This window comes from Chrysemys picta, chromosome 13, assembly GCF_011386835.1.
Source record: "Chrysemys picta bellii isolate R12L10 chromosome 13, ASM1138683v2, whole genome shotgun sequence".
Taxonomy (NCBI): Eukaryota; Metazoa; Chordata; order Testudines; family Emydidae; genus Chrysemys; species Chrysemys picta.
This window is the reverse complement of record NC_088803.1, coordinates 39929092-39950260: the sequence shown is the minus strand read 5'-3', so window position 1 is coordinate 39950260 and position 21169 is coordinate 39929092. Positions and strand designations below refer to the sequence as shown.

General features: G+C 41.4%; 1 protein-coding gene and 1 long non-coding RNA gene across 7 annotated transcripts in view; one reads left to right on the top strand and one right to left on the bottom strand.

Annotated features, from left to right (window-relative positions):
• Positions 1–6404: 6404 nt before the first annotated feature.
• BCAS4 (breast carcinoma amplified sequence 4) overlaps positions 6405–21169 on the bottom strand; it is a 62454-nt gene continuing 47689 nt past the window's right edge. For 3 of the 6 annotated variants that reach the window (XM_042858340.2, XM_005286266.4, XM_042858341.2), the window contains one exon: positions 6405–7174. In XM_042858340.2, coding sequence (XP_042714274.2) covers positions 7070–7174 — 105 coding nt within the window. In that variant the 3' untranslated portion in view covers positions 6405–7069. Of the gene's footprint in view, positions 7175–8388; positions 8523–21169 lie in introns of all 6 variants that reach the window. The other 3 variants (XR_002888907.3, XR_002888908.3, XM_065565998.1) reach the window with 3 other exon arrangements.
• LOC135975347 (uncharacterized) lies at positions 8516–21140 on the top strand. The gene is made up of 2 exons (XR_010592281.1): positions 8516–17029; positions 18061–21140. It is a non-coding gene; the product is annotated as an uncharacterized LOC135975347 (long non-coding RNA).

The window sequence follows — 21169 nt, the reverse complement described above, 5'->3', positions numbered from 1 at the left end:
AAGCCTAAGCTGAAAGTATTAATATGGTCTATGTATTTAAAATGTATTCTACCCCTTCCGCAATTTTTGGTCACACTGACTTCTGAGGGCAGGGATAGGTAACCTTTGGCATGCGGCTCGCCAGGGTAAGCACCCTGGCGGGCCGGGCTGGCTAGTTTACCTGCCCCGTCCACAGGTTCAGCTGATCACAGCTCCCACTGGCCGCGGTTTGCCGCTCCAGGCCAACTGGGGCTGCGGGAAGCAGCGCAGGCTGAGGGATGTGCTGGCCGCCGCTTCCTGCCACCCCCATTGGCCTGGAGCGGCGGTCAGTGGAACTGCGATCGGCTGATGCAGATGTGGCAGGTAAACAAGCCAGCCCAGCCCGCCAGGGTGCTTACCCTGGCAAGCCGCGTGCCAAAGGTTGCTGATCCCTGTCTTAGGGAACATCTACACTACAATAAAACACCTGTGGCTTACAGGGTCAGCTGACCCAGGCTTGCAGAACTATAAAATTGCAGTGTAGATGGTTGGGCTGGAGCCTGGCTCTGGGACTTGGTGCCCAGATGTCTGGACTGCAATTTTGTAGCCCTGCAGCCCAAGCACCACAACCCTGAGTCAGCTGTATTTTTATTGCTGTGTAGACATCCTCTTAGCTTCTCAGAGTGAGCTTTCACGTGGATGATGGGTTGATCAATAGAAGTGGAAGTGATGACTGTTTCAGAGTGAAGACATTTGATTGGACAATGGGTGGCATAGGTTTTCTCATTTTCTCTTTCCCTTCCAAGGGCCCCTATGCACAAGAGGCTGCAGTTATGTTTGCTCCCACCAGCTCCAGCAGAAACAAACAGGCAGGACAGATATTTTTAAAGATGATTAGTGGACTGGATATTTTGTTTGTTTTAAACAGGTTGACAATACCTCTTCTGAGTTTCATATTCTCTTCAGTTGGTTTCAGGCAGGTTCTGTGATATGTATCTTCTGAACGTGTTCACCACACTTAGGGCTTGTCTACACTACCCGCCGGATCGGTGGGCAGCGATCCAACGCGTCTCTTTTATGAGCGCTCTCCCGTTGACTCCAATATGCCACCAGAGTTGACGGGAGAGCGTCAGCTGTCGACTTACTGCAGTGAAGACACTGAGGTAAGTAGATGTAAGTATGTAGACTTCAGCTATGCTATTCACGTAGCTGAAGTTGCGTATCTTAGATCGACCCTGCATGGTAGTGTAGACAAGCCCTGAGTGATGCAGTGTCTTCAACTGATTCATCTTTAATGTGTGATTCTAAGCTGATGTCCATTTAAATAAGAATTTATAGCTAACAGGGCTTGAAGATCTGAGACAGCCTCCTTATCTGAGTTGCCATTTCTAGCCAGCCAAGGTTGACTAGAAATTGAAATATTTAGAATTGCTCTATTTGCAGAAAGCTGTGTAGTATAGCTAATTTTTTATAGTGATTAGATAAAACCCTTGTATTCAAAATTGTATGACTTGACTTATCAAAAGGAATAGTAATGATTTGTTAGCTTTAGCGGAGAGAGGGACATTATGATACTTACCTCTTAATGATTGACATTCCAATGCTCTGTAATCAAGTTGTATTTGGTTGGAGAAGAGGGGGAAACCTGAAGGCTACTTTAGACATTAGGAGACAGTTGAAGCTGATCTCAAGATTTATTTGTTCTTTACAAGGTTTTACTCATCTTTGAGAAATCTAGAGGCAGGAGGAAATGGGCCAATAAAATTAATATTACAGAGGAATGTTCAGAATGGACTTAAGTTAATTCTACTCTAGCTAGCAAATATATATATATATATATATATATATATATATATATATATATATATATATATATATATATATATATATATATATATATAATAAAAGTAAAGGCTGTCACAGTGTGGCAGAATGTTACTTACTAACATTACAGCTTTGCTTGTAGAGCAGCCATGTTGGGAGGTTGACACTTGAAAGTGAACTCTGCCTACTGGGATCCCAGGAAGAAAGGGGGAAGAGAGAGCTCCATGACTATCTTAGTACCATCTCAATCTGTCCATGAATCTGCCCTAGCTTTATACCCACCAGAGGGGTTCAGAAAGATTACTAAGACATTTGTCCAAAGGGTCAACCTAACCATCGTTAGTTTTGATTCTTAAACAGGTTAAGTTTATTTTTCCCCTAAAACAATTCACTGTTTAGATGCAATTTAAGAAATGTCTGTGCTAATGACTGCAAACAGAAGATGTCTGATACAAGGCTGCATAACTTGAAATCTAGTAAGAGCAGGTACAACTCCTAAGTTTACTTTTGACCAGTACTTGTCCTTTTTGTGGTTGAATAATTAGTAATGAAATAAAAGCCAGTGATTTTGGGGCCACTAGCAATTTGTATGGTCCTGTTTTAATATTCCACTTGTGTTCATGGATGTCTGTAATACCTCTCATTTTTTGAAGATCCCTATCTGGGGCACTGATCTACATTGAGCCCACATTAAAAATGCATGGAAGAGGTGCTATAAAATGTTAGTTTTTAACTCCCTCTCCCTGGAGTGGGGTTTGGATGAAAGCTTGTTGGCCGTAACTGGACCATTCCTTTCCAGCAAAGAAGTGTGGGCTACTGGGCTACACTTCCATTCATGGCACATTTGCCAGTCTTAGTACATTTTTTTTCCTTTGAGTGTTGTGCATTAAACTTTTTAAGTATCTCTCTAGTTTCACAAGTGCAAACTGAACACTTTTTATATGCTGTTTCAGAAATATATGAACTGCAGTTTAACTTCTTTAACAGGCTATTAATACCACTGAAAGCTTAGACAAGATTTAATGCTCACATTCATTGTGATTCTTGGCTTTTCACTTAATCATAGACCAGTGAGGTTATAGGTGCATATTTGGAGATTTAAGATTTCATTTGTGCTAGATTAATTTTCTGAGAGGAATTGCTATAGTATGCATAATAGCTTCCTAGCAATGCGATGTACCATAACACCCACGCACTAACCCCAATATTTGTTTGTTCATGCTACAAACTGTACTGACTTGCTGGTGGTGTATATAGTGGGGTAGCATTCTACTCATGGCTAAAGCAAAACTGTCATTTGCAATTGCAGAAAGTTGAACTTCGGGAATGGAAGTATTCTAGAGCCCCACTCTTGCTCAAAGTGCAGCACATTACAAAGAACAGGAGTACTTGTGGCACCTTAGAGACTAACAAATTTATTAGAGCATAAGCTTTCGTGGACTACAGCCCACTTCTTCGGATGCCGAAGAAGTGGGCTGTAGTCCACGAAAGCTTATGCTCTAATAAATTTGTTAGTCTCTAAGGTGCCACAAGTACTCCTGTTCTTTTTGCGGATACAGACTAACACGGCTGCTACTCTGAAACACATTACAAAGGTCATTGGAAAGTTGTTACAAACAGTAGGTAAAATATTTAAAATTTATAACACCCAAATCTTCTAACAAAGATTAGAGAGAAGTCTCTCGTTTATTTAGTGTACACTTGATAGCTTAAACAGACTAAAGTGCTAACTAGACAGGATAAATGGTGACTGTTTTCCCAGTTCATACAGCTGCAGGGGCATAGTAGTTCAGGTGCAGCTGAAGAAGTGAGGTTTTTACCCACAAAAGCTTATGCCCAAATAAATCTGTTCGTTTTTAAGGTGCCACCAGACTCCTTGTTGTTTTGGTAAATTGAATGTTTTCCTTTACAGGACCAAATCTTAGTCCCATTATATTAGTGGAAAGCTTGCCCTTGATTGGAGGGTAGGAGACAAGGATTTGGCCTGATGAAAATAGGACTAGAACAGCCCTAATATTAAGCCATTACTTGATGGGGCACTACAGGGTGGGTAGTTGAGAAATAATGACTTGAGATTTTGGGCTTGTCTTTTAGTGCAGAATAAACTAGGGTGTGAATTTAAAGTACAATAACTATTCTCTACTAGCTCCCTGTGGGGACAGACCACTTATTCCGCACTAAGAGTGCCTTTGTGTAATTTGGCTTAATCCAAAACCCTTATGCTAGGTGACAAGACTTTTCCTGAAAGAGGTCTTTATGACCTGCCAACATCATCTTACTAACAAGTGTGCGCTAAAATGAAAAGGGAACTCTGTGAACACTTGGACTTCTTCTGTCTTCTCGCTACAAAAGGTATTACCTAGCATGGCCTATAAAATAGACCATACTCTAGCGATCAGGTATCTTTTTTCAGGTCAGGCTTTTGCCATTGCAGCCGTAAATACAGCTATGATTGGCATTTGGAACACAAATTTGTACATTGTGGATGGTGGGATTTAGCTCTTACAATTAGTGTGTAACTATAATACTCTAATTGTGAATTAAATTATTTGACCCTCTAACTCATCTTTGAAACATAGCCTAGGTATCTGAACATCCTCTTGTAGCAAACATCTAAAATGCTACTCCTTGTCATCAGATTTAATAGGTTTAGGGTAACATGAATTTTTTTGGCCCAGATGTTTTCATACCCTAACCAGACCAGTGTTTCAACACTGAGGTATGTCAAAGGCTACAATATGCATTTTATAATGCTAATATTTCAAAGAACTATCAGACCAAAGCTGATATCTCAATTTAAAAAAAATTACAGTAGAGAGATGGGCTTTTGGGTGTATTGAACATTGCTTTTGACAGTTTTTATCCAAACATCAGTCTTGTTAATTAGGGCTGTTGATTAATCACACTATTAGGCAATAGAATATCAATTTAAATTTATTACATATTTTCTACATGTTCAAATATATTGATTTCAATTAACACAGAATACAAAGTGTACAGTGCTCACTTTATCTTATTTTGATTACAAGTACTTGCACTGTAAAATGTGAATGTGCAACTTACAAATGTAGAATTTTTTTGTTACATAACTGCACTCAAAAACAAAACAATTAAAAAAGTTAGTGCCTCCAAGTCCACTCAGTCCTACTTCTTGGTCAGCCAATCAAGTTTTACATTTACAGGAGATAATGTCACCTGAAAGTGAGAACAGGCATTTCCATGGCACTTTTATAGCCAGCATTGCAAGGTATTTATGTACCCAATCTACTAACCATTCATATGCCCCTTCATGCTTTGGCCACCATTCCAAAGGACATGCTTCTGTGCTGATGAAGCTCAGTAAAAAAAATAACGCGTTAATTAAATTTGTTAAACATTCCAATGCAGAAACTACAGAACCTGAACCACCAAAAAAGAAAATCAACCTTATGCTGGTGGCATCTGACTCAGATGATGAAAATGAACATGTGTCAGTCCACATCGCTTTGGACTGTTATCAAGCAGAACCATCAGCATGTTCTCACTTTCAGATGACATTGTAAACAAGAAGCGGGCAACATTATCTCCTGCAAATGTAAACAAACTTGTTTATCTGAGCAAATGGCTGAACAAGTAGCAGCACTGAGTGGACTTATAGGCTGTAAAGTTTTACATTGTTTTATTTTTTGTACATAATTCTACAATTGTAAGTTCAACTTTCATGACAGAGATGCACTACAGTACTTGTATTAGGTGAATTAAAAAATATAAAGTGAGCACTGTACACCTTGTATTGTTATAATTGAAATCAATATATATCAAAATGTAGAAAACATTCAAAGATATTTAAATAAAGGGTATTCTATTATTTAACAGCCTGATTGATTAATTTTTTTGACAGCCCTATTACTCTGCTTCTTGGTAGTACCAGTATAGGAACCTGATACATCCTCTACAACAGGCTTACAGAGGCATTGACTTTGCTTGCATGACACTTAGTCCTTTTGGATATGTGCTACAGTACTGTAATATCTGATGAAGTGGACTGTACCCCAGGAAAGCTTATACTCAAATAAATGTTAGTCTCTAAGGTGCCACAAGTACTCCTGTTCTTTTTGCAGATACAGACTAACACGGCTGCTACTCTGAAACATCTCATCACTAGTTCCACTAACCAATATGGAGTAGTGAGGTGACAAATTCCTACTCCCACCAAAAGCAGAGGCGTTGATAGTTGTTCAGGTGCGTGTAGCATGTAAATATGGACTTTTATTCTACCCTCCATCTTTAATATTAGTTGTGTTCAAATACTAGATCTGATACAGGAATTGGGTATAGCAACTTTTTCATTGTAAGGTGCAGTACATGTGAAGAAACAAAACTTGCAATTCAGAAGTGACATCTGATTTGATACATTCCCTGTCCTCCCCCATTTCTGCAACTGTGAAACTTTCCATATACCTGGCTAGCCTAAATTTCTGACCACCTCTTCTAGCATACACTAGTCACAAATACTCTTCCTAGCCAACTGCTTATATTTTGTTTCTGTAGATTTATGTTGGGGGAAAGAAGAAAGATGGCAAACTTTCGGCCCTGGCTTAGTAGAAGCTTCGATATAAAACTTCACATCACAGGGTCCATAGTAGCTTTGCAGAAATTTATTTACACAATTCAAGTTCCATTATACAACAGCTTTTGAAGCTGATCTAAGTTTCTGTGAAAGTCAGCCATGCGTAACTGACTGAATTTCCAAAATTGTACCACACTGATTTGAGAGGTACAAGATAAATCTTGTAAATTCAAAACAGTGGGAGGCTTTTGGTATGAAATATCACCAAAAGACTGTGGTTAATATCTATAATGTAACACATCAAACGTGGGAGGAAAATCACATAACATGAAATACTTTTAATATGCTATACATACAGCAATCTGCAGCCTTCTGATCAAATATGTAAACAAACTGGTTTCTAAAATGTCACCGTAAACAAAATGAGTGTTTATATTTTTTCCTAGCAATAGCATAAAACAGTTCCATACTTAAAACCATTGTGATCAAATATATTCTGAACTATATTTACACTTCTTCCCTATGCATACTATTTAGGCTCCCCTTAAAATAAGGGAGCTAACTGCATATATAATAAACCCATAGGCCACTCCTTCCCCATCATTGCTATACATTTACCTCTTAGCAGAATTCAAGTTTTTATTGGGACAAAACATGAATCATAAAAACAAAAGTCAGACATGAAAAAAATTCAAGTAACATTTCCCTAAAAAGCTGCTTATAAGATGAAGTCAGCTACTAGTGGCTTTGATACCTTGTACCTACATAGTTCCTAGGAAAATAATCTTCAGTTCTGTAGAGTTTAGGCAGGTCATATGTATGCTGTGCTGCTGGAGTATGCTTCTGAAATGAAAAATGGGAGAAAAATTAACTTTACTGTTGAAAAGAATTTAATTGGTAATGTGTTTAACTGGGCAGATGTGGGATGTTGCAATTTGTCAACATTATCTTACACATACCTCAGTGTATATTATGTACCAAACACCAGGAGAACATTTCCCCCTCCCCCACCCAATGCCTGGGGAAAGACTAAAACTTAGAGGGACAAACACTCCTGGAAACCATTTATCAGGGAAGAATGAGCTGGTGTGGCCTGAGCTGGTGCAGCTCCCAGTGAAGTTGTACATCTTGGGTCTGTCTAGGTGGTGATAAATACTGAGCACCGGTCAGCTGACTGGGGCTCATGGGGCTATAAAATTGCACTGCAGGCAAGAGGGGGGGAGGGAGCCCAGGCTCGAACATCTACACTGCAATTTTACAGCCCCGGGAGCCCCCGTCAGCTGACCCAGGCCAGCCGTGACCACGCTGCGGTCTTGCAGTGCAGCTCTACTCTATTAAACCACATCTGAATTTGATCCCACATCTTCTCTTGTTTATATTGGTACTGAGACAGAAAATGCATCAGGCTACCAGTAGGGTACAGGTCATTTTCTATCACCACATTTCCCTACCAGAACTCTTTGAATCCCAACACTTTTATTCTCAAACCTTTAAGACAATCCTTTTAGGCTCTGCAGCTAGGAATTCTCAGTTCACATTCCATTCCAGATCATGATGGACACTGATGCCCAGGATTAGAAAGCTCTTAAAAGACTTGGAGACTTTATTCTTTTTCTTGTGTTTTGGTCAAATTTCCTAGCCTTAGTCTCTCATTGTTAGGAGTTAATGTGCTATTAATGCAATTTTTCACATAGAGTCTCCTGGTCTTAAAATGTGCATGCAGGGTTCCTATCTTCCCCAAATTGCCATTTTTAGTGAACTTGCTCCTTTATTCAAAGCTATTCTCTTGCAGTGATTTGTATTTTCATTATTCCTCTTTTCATTGTTCTACCAAACAGGCCATTCAAAAATAGTCAAAAGCATCTGGAACTAATGTGCAGCAATAGAGACCTGTGGAAATTATCTTGACTATTCAAATTCCCTCCCTTGCCCTTTCTTGCAATCCAGACTAACTTCTAGGGCTCCAAAAAACTGACAGCTTCACCATATCACCTCCATTGCATGTTCCTTATCTACTACCAAATTGAAGTATCAACCCAACCCATCCATGCACTTACTTCACTCACCCAGCAGGCTTCCTCATAGGTCTGGTCTTGTAACTATTCACTCCTGGGGGTTGTTCTCTCTCTAGTAATCCTACTTCAATCTAGACCACTTTCTCTCTTTACACGTTAACGTCTTTTGCCTGCAACTAAAAGCCTGCTGTTAACATTTTTTCAATACTGCATATTTAGAATCATGGACTGGAAGGGACCTCGATAGATCATCTAGTCCAGTCGCCTGCACTGAGGCAGGACTAAATAGTCTCTAGACCAGTGAAACTTAGATGGAGGTTCATCAGCCACAGGTGCCTCTTTAATGTGTCTCCTGCAGCTCTTTGCAGCACACATTAAAACAATATATGATTTAATTATTTACCAGCCAATCAGGATGCTTTTACTATGTTATTAACCAATTGTAGTTGATAAAAATAATAATACTTGGTCTGTCATCTTGCTGTGAGATATATATATAGTACTATAGTAAATGAAACAATGAATTCACACTACTTTGGCTCTTTTGGGTAACGCTGATCACTAATTTAACTGCTGAATCACTAAGGTCTGAGTATCACTGATCTAGACCCTCCCTGAGAGTTGTTTGTCTAACCCGTTCTTAAAAACCTCCAGTGATGGAGATTTCACAACCTCCTTAAGTAATTTGTTTCAGTGCTTAACTATCCTTAGACATTAGGAAAAACTTAATTGTAACATAAATCTCCCTTACTGCAATTTAAGCCCATTACTTCTTGTCCGGTCCTCAGTGGATAAGAAGAACAGTTTCTCAGCCTCCTGTTTATAACAGTCTCTTACATATTTGAAGACTTAGGTCCCCCCTCTGTCTTCCCTTTGCCAGATTAATAAACCCAGTTTTTTCCATCTTTCCTTGTAGTTCATGGTTTCTAGACCTTTAATCATTTTTGTTGATCTGCTCTACACTTTCTCCAGTTTGTCCACATCTTTCCTAAAGTGTGGTGTCCAGAACGGGACACAGTGCTGTAGCAAGTGGAAAAGTTACTTCATTCCTAAGTGTAGTATTTTGCATTTGTCTTTATTGAATTTCATTCTATTTATTTTTAGACCATTTCTCCAGTTTGTCAAGATCATTTTGAATTGTAATCCTGTCCTCCAAAGTGCTTGCAACCCCTTTCAGCTTGGTATTGTCCCAAACTTTTTAAGTCTATGCCATTATCGAAAACATTTGACGATATAGAATAGAAGCAGACCCAGGACAGATCCCTGCGGGTCCCCACTCAATCTGCTCTTCCAGCTTGACTGTGAACCATTGATAACTATTCTGAATGCTGTTTTTCAACCAGTTGTGCACCCCTCTTCTACTAGATGCTGAGGGGATTAGCTCAATGGTCTAAATTCAGATGTGCAAAATTTAGCATCCCAGCAGGGCAGGTTCAGCTCTTAGTGCTTAGGAAGTAGATAAAATTAGGAATTACTGCATGTGGTTGCCTTTTGACTGAGGCCTTATAAAACAGTGCTTTGCATAAATGCTAAAGATTCCCTGACACTTTTCATAAGAGTTCTCTTTTTTGGCCAAGGATATCAGAGAAATGAGGAGCCCTGACTGAGGTGAGAAGCTTGAACTTGATTCAGTAGAAAACCGGGATCCAGAGGAAAAAAGGCACATATGGGTGTGGTTAGAGGAATTGGGCAAGGAATATCACCTTAGTAACTGCAGTTTGGATAGATCAAAGGAAAGCAATGGGGATGGTGAAGGTCAGAAGATGTTGAGGGCTTGAACAGTTTAGGAGACTGCACAGAAAGGAAAGCTGGACTTTAGAAGAGTTTTATGGACAACGCAGTATTATGAGGATTAGGATTCAGTGTGGGGCAAGGGAGATGCCTTGATTAGAGGCTAGAGCGAGGGAAGGGGTAGTGAGAGCATCAGCACCAGAAAGGTGCAGGGGTGGGAGAAAGATGTATTTAGTCTGTAACTGGGAAAAATCAGCTAGAGTCTACTTTACAATCACCAGTTAAGTGGTGAGTCACAGATAAATGACATCACAACACTGCTACTGCAGTTACACCTAAAGGCTACAACCAGGTTGGGCCCATAGTGCTAGGGACAGTGCAGACCCCAATAATAGACAGTCCCTGCCCTAAAGAGCTCAGAGTCTAAGACGATGCCATAGCCATCTGACCTCCTGGGTGTAAGTGCTTTTTAAAAATTTTGTTTGGTTTTTTAAACACATTTACATTCACATTCTGACCAGCTGAAGACAACGAAATTGACCAGGGATAAATTTTTCAAAAGCACCAAAGTAATTTAGATGTTGAAGTCCCATTCTCCAGAGTATCTTAAGCACTTGTATCCATTTTTTCAAAGTATTTAACTCTGAGAAATCAATGGGAGTTGGGTGCCTAAATACCCTGAAAAATCTGGCCCTTGGGAGCCTAAATCTCTTTGAAAGCCAATGGGTCTTCGGTTTTAAAAATCTTACCCTAGAACTAATCAAGTGTACAAACTGCCAAAGTTAAACCTACCTAGAGTCCCCTATTCTCATAATCTTTTTGGAGAGCACCCTAACTTATGCTCAGCAGCAGAAAACAGAGAGAGGTGTGAGGGAAAGTTAACAGAAAGGAATTGCAAACAGAGGTAGTAACATTGCAGAAAATGCCCAAGTAGAGAAGAAACTGTCAGGTTGAAAAAGTAACAATTCAAACAACATAAGAATAAGCTGAGCTACCCATTCTGCAAGGTAACACCCAAGAGACCACACTTGCTTCTCTGCCACAGGGAAGACCTTAACCCCACCCCGAGAACCAAGGTCTCTCAGGATATATCTATAATGCGTTGTAAACCCAGGTCTGTGAGACAAAGGCTTGTGGACTCAGTGTTTCCAAGCCCATGCTTGAGCATCCATTGTAAACCTGGATTTACAATTGCTGAACCCACGTGTCTCAACCATGCTAACATGTCCATGCTGCACTACAGAAGTCTTCTGAGTCGGGTCTACGGCTTGAGCTGCATTCACATTGCAAAATGACTGGGCTTGGACCCAAGTCACATAGAGACTGGGGCTCTAACCCACCCCCCTACGAGGGTCTCCTGGGGCTATAAAATTGCACTGTAGGCAAGAGGGGAGAGGGAGCCCAGGCTCGAACATCTACGCTGCAATTTTACAGCCCTGTGAGCCCCAGTCCTGGATATTTACGGACCTGAATCAAACTAGTGTCTGTGTGTGGATGAAAGGGCAGCTTGGGCACTAATCTGATTCAGAGGTGGGTTTAGTGTGCAGTGTAGACACACCAAAAGGGAAATTAAGAAACTATCCTCCATGGGACTGAGTGCCCTCAGCAACTCACAAAGTCATGCCCTCAATTCAAAGTATTTCAAGGATATAGACTGTTGGTTAGATGAGATCATAACACAACTATCATGCTCTTGCTTAATCTATTTACTTACAGTTAATTGCGGTAGCTCTCCGAAGGAAGCTGTGTGCTTGTTTTGGAGTATGGGGCACTTACTACATAATTCCCCAGAGTATCCTTACTCTCTATCTGCTTCTTGAGGCAATTCAAGGTGGTGTATTGATTTATAAAGCCCTCTATGGCCTAGGTACTGGCTTCCTAAGATGCCCATCCCTCCTCTTCACCCAGCAGATGAAATGAGTTCGGGCAGTTCTGCTGACACTTCCTTGGTTTACACATCTGGGATAAGTGGCAGCACATTCTCTGAACTGCCCTCGAAGTCGCTAATCTACACAGGCTGGAGGAGGGTGGTTAGAGGAATAGGCCTGGACCAGTAAGCCACTCACATCAATGATCATGTTGTTTTAGAGTGCCTGTGTGTATACAGACCTGTGAGGGAAGGAGGGATAGGCACCTTTAATACAACAAAAAGTTGCAAAATATTAAATATAAAAGTAGTAGTAGTAGAAAAAATAAATGGTGACAGCAAAAGCAGATGGTCATCAGTCCCAGCTCTGAATAAAGCCAGGCGGATACTAAACCAGCAAGCCACGTAGTTCTTGGAACAGTTGCCAGTGACAAGGTGCATTAACCCTGCAGAGAAGCGAAAGCAGTAGATGAAGAATGCAGTCCAAGTGGAAAGTTGAGAGTTTTGGTGGTTTTACGGAGAACGTGGATAAAATCAGAAATAAAAAGACTCAGACTCTAAGGTCAGAAGGGACCATTATGATCACCTAGTCTGACCTCCCGCATGATGCGGGCCACAAAAGCTGACGCACCCACTCCTGGAAGAATTCTCTCCCTTGACTCAGCTGCTGAAGTCCCCAAATCATGATTTAAAGACTTCAAATCGCTGAGAATCCTCCAGCAAGCGACCCCTGCCCCATGCTGCGGAGGAAGGCGAAAAACCTCCAGGGCCTCTGCCAATCTGCCCTGGAGGAAAATTCCTTCCCGACCCCAAATATGGCGATCAGCTGAACCCCGAGCATGCGGGCAAGATTCTCTAGCCAGACCCTCTGGAAAAAGTTCTCTGTAGTAACTTTTAATATCCCATCATTGACCATTGTTGCTAATTACCAGTGATGGCACATTATTGACTAAAATCACTTTATCCCATCAAACCATCCCCTCCATAAACTTATCAAGCTTAATCTTAAAGCCAGAGAGGTCTTTCGCCCCCACTGTTTCCCTCGGAAGGCTGTTCCAAAACTTCACCCCTCTGATGGTTAGAAACCTTCGTCTAATTTCAAGCCTAAACTTCCTGACGGCCAGTTTATATCCATGCGTTCTCGTGTCCACATTAGTACTGAGCTGAAATAATTCCTCTCCCTCCCTGGTATTTATCCCTCTGATATATTTAAAAAGAGCAATCATATCCTCCCTCAGCCTTCTTTTGGTTAAGGTAAACAAACCAAGCTCCTCGAGTCTCCTTTCATACGACAGCTTTTCCATTCCTCGGATCATCTTAGTGGCCCTTCTCTGTACCCGTTCCAGTTTGATTTAATCCTTTTTAAACATGGGAGACCAGAACTGCACACAGTACTCCAAATGAGGTCTCACCAGTGCCTTGTATAACAGAACCAGCACCTCCTTATCCCTACTAGAAATACCTCGCCTAATGCATCCCAAGACCGCATTAGCTTTTTTCACGGCCACGTCACATTGCCGACTCATAGTCATCCTGCGATCAACCAGGACTCGGAGGTCCTTCTCCTCTTCCGTTACGTCCAACCGATGGAAGTGACAGAAAACACTCTGGCTTTTCAAAGTAAAATCATTTGCCCTTCACTCCAGAGAAATCACTGCCGGTGGTTGATAACACTGATTTAAAACATCTTAAAAGAAACAATACTACCATAAATGACAGCAGTGAAACTTAAGTTATGAAACTGACAACGGGCTTGAACAGAGGATTTGCCTTGCCATACCAGATCAGATCATTAGCCAACTTAGTTCAGTATCCAGCATCTGACAGTGGCCAGTACTAGATACTTAAAAAGAAAGAATAATAATAACAATAATTTATAATGCAGCAGGTTAGTTATGCAATGCTGTACACTAGGGTGAGAGAAGAATTCCTTCCTAACCTCTGCAGTGATCAACTGATGCCTTGAAGTATAAGATCTGTATACCCGTCTTTCCCTTACCATGCTAAACTACAAAGTTATCCCATCCCCTCCTAATCCCTATTAATGTATGTTTCTTATGACCTCCTGATACAATTAATTCCTCTGGCTGACTAATGTTGTGTAATCGTGCTGTGAATAATTGTAAAAAGAATTCTGTCTGTTTTAAATCTACCTGCAATTAACTTTAATCAAGGCTCCCCTCTAGTTCTCAGATGATGTTAAAAAAGGATTGCTCTAGTCTGTTCAGAATCTTCTGGTGCAGCTGCTGAATTCATGCCAACTACTGAGAGAAAGATAACTATCCAGAGGACAGTGCTTCAGGAGGAGCAGTTCACAGGAAAGGATTCTTGGACAACTGTACAAATAAGATATGGAGGTAACAGAGATGCCAGGATATGAGGAATCTCTATTCTATGCATGTCATGCACTCAAGGGATGAAATGGCTCTTCTGTGGTCAAGCTACAGTGAAACCCAAAGGAAAAGCAATAGCTCCATGCCAAGAAAAGGAAAAAAAAAAAAAAAAAAAAGAACTGGTAGAGTCTGAATATCCAAAACTACAGGAGAAATCAAAAGGGAAAGGTTCAAGTAACAGGATATGGAGCCTTTTGCCCTAGATCACTTGGTTCACATCTGGTGCAGATTAGTAAAGCGCAGAGGATGTTGCTGTACCATGGCTGTTTGATGTCTTTCAAACTAGGAGCCTTCAGTCCAATTCCCAGCAGGATAGCATCCATGCCACAAAAGATACCACAAGTGGCGCTGGCCCTGTCAGTGAATATCAGCAGCTAGCCAAAGACCAAATCAGCCAGAAGAATGAACTCTGTTTATATCTAATCTAGACTATAAGGTCCTCAAGCCAATGCTTCTACAGTTCTGTGCACACCTATAGCACTTTATAAGTAACTCCTTGTCACTTCTATTAGTGCTTCCTTAGACAGGGCATAGGGTAGGACAGTAGCTTGCACTGTTTCTGCCTGTACTGTATGAGAATTGTTGGCAGAGGATTTCAGCCTCTCGGGACATCAGTCTGACACCTTTCACCAGCACTGAGAGTACTTAAAACAAATTCCTCCACACCAAATCTCAAAACTGAAAATGTAAGGCTATGTGAAGTACTATAAGGCAAAGGAGGTGGCTTACCAGATCAGTGAAGGCTGTCTAGGAATGCTAGCAGCATTATTCAGATACATTAAAAGCCCTTCAGACAATACTCAGCACGACAGTAATAAAGGCACAAAGTATGCACACAGACTCCAGCTGCAGTCTAGTCATCATGTGTGATGCACTTAAAGAACAGAGAGAGACAGAGTTGCTCTGGAGTTCCTGAAGGGGAACACTGCAAGTGGAGAAACTACTAGAGCCATCTGTAGACAGATTTGAAGTGGGATCCACTCCCCAACCCTGCTCCCAATTTAGGGAACTATTTATTAACTTACACCTTTCAGTTGAAAGATCCCATAAACAGTGATTAGCTGAGGAAGTAAAAGATGAAAAAGTTAAGGGGAACTCAACATTCTGTAGCAGGAAACATGGGCCCATATAAACTAGACAGGATATTTATGGTTTGAAACAAAAACATTAGAATTTTAGATGACCTTTTGCAAAGTGAAGCACATGCAGCATTCTGTACTTACAAGAAAATTCAAAGGAATGGCATGTAGAATCATGCCTGAAGGATTAAAATCTCTGGTGGCAGCTTTAGAGACTTCAGTAAGTTAAACCTTATCAGGAGGCCAAGTTATCTAGGGAGAGGAGCTCTGTGGCTTTGTTTTTGAAGCACTGGGGCCCTCTACTTGAGAAATATACCCCAAATACTGTCTTCGATAGCTAAAGGAAACATGAAAGCAACATGAGTGTGACCCACAGATACAGTAGTATTATTCTTGACAACTGCAACTCAGCACTAGAACAGCATAACTCAGTCACAAGGTGAGCACTTGTAGGTTGTGTGTTCTGCTCAGGAAACTATCCCCTCTGGGCAGCTTAATCCACAATCACTCAGATTTTACTTTTCATCAAATAGGAAGGGGGGAGAAGTGCGTGCATGTTCCAAAGCCACACTGCACATAGTAAACTTAAGCCAGCCTAAAGAACGAGGAGTACTTGTGGCATTTTAGAGACTAACAAACTTATTTGGGCATAAGCTTTCGTGGGCTAAAACCCACTTCATCGGAATGACCCAATAACCCACTCTGTCCCCAGGCACAGACTAGGGTTCTGCATTTACTGCTGTTACTATAAGGCCTTCCTGTCCAATTCCAAACCCACTCTGTCCCCAGGCACAGACTAGGGTTCTGCATTTACTGCTGTTACTATAAGGCCTTCCTGTCCAATTCCAAACTATTTGTTTTCATAAGTAACTCACAGTATAGCTATTTATCCGTGTCACATAATGGTGAACGACTTCCAAACACTGAAAGAACAGGTAGGCCCCGAGCAAAGAGGGAGGAAGAACATACTTCAGACAGGGAATGAAGCATGTAACCTCCTCCCCATTGGAAATGGAGTTTCCCGGTACACAAGTGAAACTTAAACCAAAGTCTTGCAGCCACCAAACAGTTTTCTTTCTCTGAACCAATCAATCATCACCCCAGATCTGGATTACTGCAAAGTAGGTTCCCTGTGAGCCTACCCAATTTCAGGATTTTGTGCCTCATCTCAGATGTATTAACAGGAACTATATTGGGTCAATTATCCCTCAGACTTAAAGTTCCTGTCCCACATAACAATTTCAAAGCTAAAAAAGAAGTAATAAAATATCTTGCCCCTAATGCAGATCCATACTAGATCCTGCTGTTGCCTTGGCCTGCAGCGCCGCTCATGTTCCCAGAGCTCCTGAATCCATTTACTTTTCCACCCACCTGGACTAGCACTAATGCACCTTCCCCTCCGCCCCCACTGACAGTTCTGCTCCTGCCTATTACACTAAGAGAAGCCTTCAACGCCTTCATGGGAGTATCAGCACCATTGCAAGCAGGCAAAGAAAACAAAGAGGTTCAGGAACTCTGTTCCAGAGAGACATGTGCACTACAGAGGTCTGAACTCCAAGGACATGAGGGACTGGAGGTGACCCACTTAGGAAAAAGAGTAATCTGATATTCAGGTAAGAGGACAGGGTCAGCACTAAGGAGAGATCGGTAAGTGATATTTGGTGGGGCTAATTATTCCCAGCACTTGATCATTTTCACATGTATTTAATTAAGTACAGCTCTGAGTAGAGCTGGTCCAAGACTGAAGTTTCTGTTCCATGTGAAATGCTAAAAAAATTTAAAAAATTGTTATGAATTGGAATGAAATACTGAAATTTCTAAATTTCCCACACAATGAAAATTTTGAACATTTTTAATTCAGAACCACTGAAATATTTCATCTAGATAACATTGAAATACAATTTCCTTATGGAGAGAGATTTTGTAATTATCCACCATAGGGCTGTTTGCACCTTCCCCTGAAGCACCTGGTTCTGGTCGCTGTCGTATTGAATACTAGACTAGTAGTTGGATGACAATAGGCTTTGCTATAGCACTGGGTAGCCAAATCATGGCTCAAAGGCAACATGTGGCTCTTTAAAGTGCGTCTTACAGCGCCTCCAACGCCCTCTCCTTTCTCTTCCGACCAGACTGGAGAGAGGGGAGCTCAGGGCTTCTGCCCTGCGGTAGGGTGCTGGGGCCAGGGGCTTCTGCAAGAGATGACTGGTGCCTCCTGAGAGTGGGAGCCAGCAAACCCTGGCAAAAATTGGGGGGGGGGAAGGGTGGAGCATGTGACCCCACACATACACATCACCTCTGCTTCTGCCTAGCGGGGAGGAGGGCCCTGAGACCTCCCTCCCCGCAGGGCTGAAGCCCTGAGCCCCAGCAGGTGTGCCCCGGCTCTCAAACTTCTGAAGATTGTCGTAGGTGGCTCAGAAGGTCAGTAAGTATGGCCACCCCTGACTACAGGCCAGAGACATTTGGTCCAATTGCCTTCATCAAGCACTCTATGGTATGAATCTTCAACACATCTAAATTTGTCTTCAACACACCGGATAATTTTTTTTTTTAAACTAGGGGAATATTTCTGTTGTCCAGAGCTTATGCTCTAATAAATTTGTTAGTCTCTAAGGTGCCACAAGTACTCCTGTTCTTCTTTTTGCAGATTTCCATGGTGTCTCATACACACTTCATCACTGACAAGTTCTGGATGACAGGAATTCTCATGGTCTTTCACCCTGCCTGAAATAATTTGATTTTTCTCTCATCTGTCCCCTCTATCCAGAACCCATTATTCTCAATATCAAACACCAATGCCAAGATTCTGCAACCTCCCTGGGACAGTCTCACACTTAAAAAAAAAAAAAATCTATACCACAAATGGAATGCTGAGAGTCTTGTCTGCAGCCCTTCTAAAGCTTTGAGACCTACCATCTTTCATCAGACAAACTGCGAGTGTATACCAAGGAGTTCAGTTAATATGGCTCCTTTGAGAAGTGTACAAAGGGGTCCTAAATGCAGCAGCACCATGTCTAGAAACACTTCTCCTTAAGTTTGCTCTGACTAATTTTCATGTCACAGTTACGGAGCTGGCTCCTCAACTATGCCCAGTACCTTTCTCCATGCTAGAGGCTAGTGGCATCATAGGGCTTCTGGGTGGAAGGCTCACGCCTCTCCTGAAGACATGGCTCGGAATGTCTCCTAGCATACTGGGGAGAACCCTCAGCTGCCTGATTAAGGCAACTTTACTCCCCTTTGTGCTTCTGGAGCTGCACACAAGGGATTTAACCAGGGACATGAGTTAATATCCGCAAAGCACTTTGCAGATTGATCCCCACACCACTTCTGCAAGTAGGTAAGTACTACAGCCCCCATTTCACAGCTGAGGAAACTGAGGCAAAGAGGTTAAGTGGTTTGTCCCAGACACAAACAAGTCAGTGGCAGAGCCAAGATTAGAATCAGAACTCACGCCTCTTTCAAATTATTTTTTTATGGTGCTACAGGCACACACAGCACTTTGCAGGTAAATGTAAAGAGGAGGTTCCCTACCACCAGACACTTACAATTAAGACTGAGGAAATAATGAAAGAACAACACAGAAAGCACAAAGGCAAATAAAAGGAAGGGGATACAGCCTTTGCAGGGTGAAGACAAAAAAAGGGAATATATCTGGTGACATCGTAGGTGGCATCTTAAATTTCTGTAGTGAAATCAAGTTTCAGAGGAAAATTATAGGTTAACAGGCACTGCAGGAAAAGTGAGTTCAAAGCTCTGAATGAGGAAACAGACACTATCACAGCTACGGGGCAAACTGCAAAGACCACAATGAGGAATGAAGAGATGTTTCAGCAGGAGCATGGCATAAGTTAATGCATGAAGGAAGGTCTAAGCGCTGAGGTATAGGCAGGAACAGAGATGTGCATGGTAAGGATAATAAGCTTGAATGTAATGGGTAGCCAGCCAAGAGGTTTGAAAAGAGGCGCGACAACAGGTGGCTTTGTCTAATATTTGCAGCCACAGAAATTCAAAGATGAGCACCTGTCAATTCAGACTGTCCCTGGATTATGTGATAAAATGAGGTTGTGCTTGCATTTTTGATTTTGGCAAAATGAACATTTCAAGGGTGGGTTTGTAGAACTATGACCAGAGACTACGCACCCTTACCTCTTACCTCGATTGAAGTCTATATTTTGCACCAACCGAGCACCTTTTTTATACATATATTCAAGACGTGGGAGATTAAAAGCAAAGCAACGTTTATTACGTCAGGGCAATTTTGCTGATAACCTTGTTTGAGTTACAGACCCACAGCTTTGCATTTGAAAGAAGCAGAAGGCCCATCTGCCTGAAGAGCTATGCAGAAGACGACACCTGGTTTACATGCTCACTTAGGACCACATGCCGACACAGATATATTGAGACAAGGAACAGACAACCTCATTTATCCTTTAGTGGGAGCAAGGAAGCCAAATGATTGAGCATTTGGACTTCGAGCTGAAGTAATAGAATCTAGTATAGCTTCACTTTCAAGGCTGTACATTACTCTGCCCCTTGTAATCTCTCTAGAAGGCCACCTGCTCGATACAATGTATAAGCTTCCTTTGCTTCCCACATTCAGGCACTGGACTCAATCAAGTGATCTGGGTTCTACCACTCTGGGTTCAGCTCTGCTACTGAATTACTGTGTGAATGTGGACAAGTCACTTTCCTGTGCCTCTGTTTCCCCATCTGTAAAATATAGACAATGATGCTGACCCTCTTTTATTAAGTGCTTTGAGACTATGTATAAAAGTAGCATAAAAGTGAGCTATAGATTACAATTATGCTTGAAAAAACCTTCCCCAGGGATGTTTTCCATGTACCATCACTCTACTTCACAAAAAATAAGACGATCCAAACTTCTGAAAGCATTCAAGCTGTAAGGTGTACACTCTGCTTTGTGAACATAGGAACTGCCAGACTGGATCAGACCTAAGGTCGCTGTAGTCCAGTATCCTGGTCTCTAATTGTGGCCAGAAGAAGATGCTTCACAGGAATATGTAAGCACCCCATACAACAGGCAGACATGAAATAATCTGCCCCCCATTATAGGTCTTTCTGGAGCAGTGTCACAATCAAAAGCTAAACAAAATAATAAAACCCATTTGAAATATGAAGCAGCATTACTCAGGAAAGAATCACATTGACTAATGGGAGTTGGATCAGCTCCCTAATAAGTAAGTGGTCCAGTGGACAGGCACAGCACAACAAGACAGGACTCCTGGGTTCTAGTTCTGACTCTGCCAGTGATTCACTTTATGACCTTGAGCAAGACCCTTCACTTCTCTGTGCCTCAAGTTTGCCATCTGTAAAATGGGGACACTTTGGAAACAGCTTTAGTATAAAATATGGATTGTGTTAATTTACCATCTGCATTTTCTAGCGGCCATCTGTGCAGAATATGTGTATGTGTAAAAGTAAAATAGATGCCCCTTGCAAACACCCCAAAACTAGTATTCTGGTATATTTAAGAAGATATACAGTATTCGGACAGATGAGTAAATTATGTCATACTTATATAATAACCTAATTTTTCTCTTGATAAACTAAGAAAAGGGGAAGTGTACAGAGTTTATTTTTAGTAATGTTATATTAAGGCATGCTACAGCACAAGACCACGTGTGTGTAGTACAACTTAAAAACTAGTTCAAAAACATACTTTAAAAAAAAAAAAAGTGTTTACAGATTGTACCAGGATTTGATTCCGGTCCCAGGGACATGCCAGAACTTTGTAA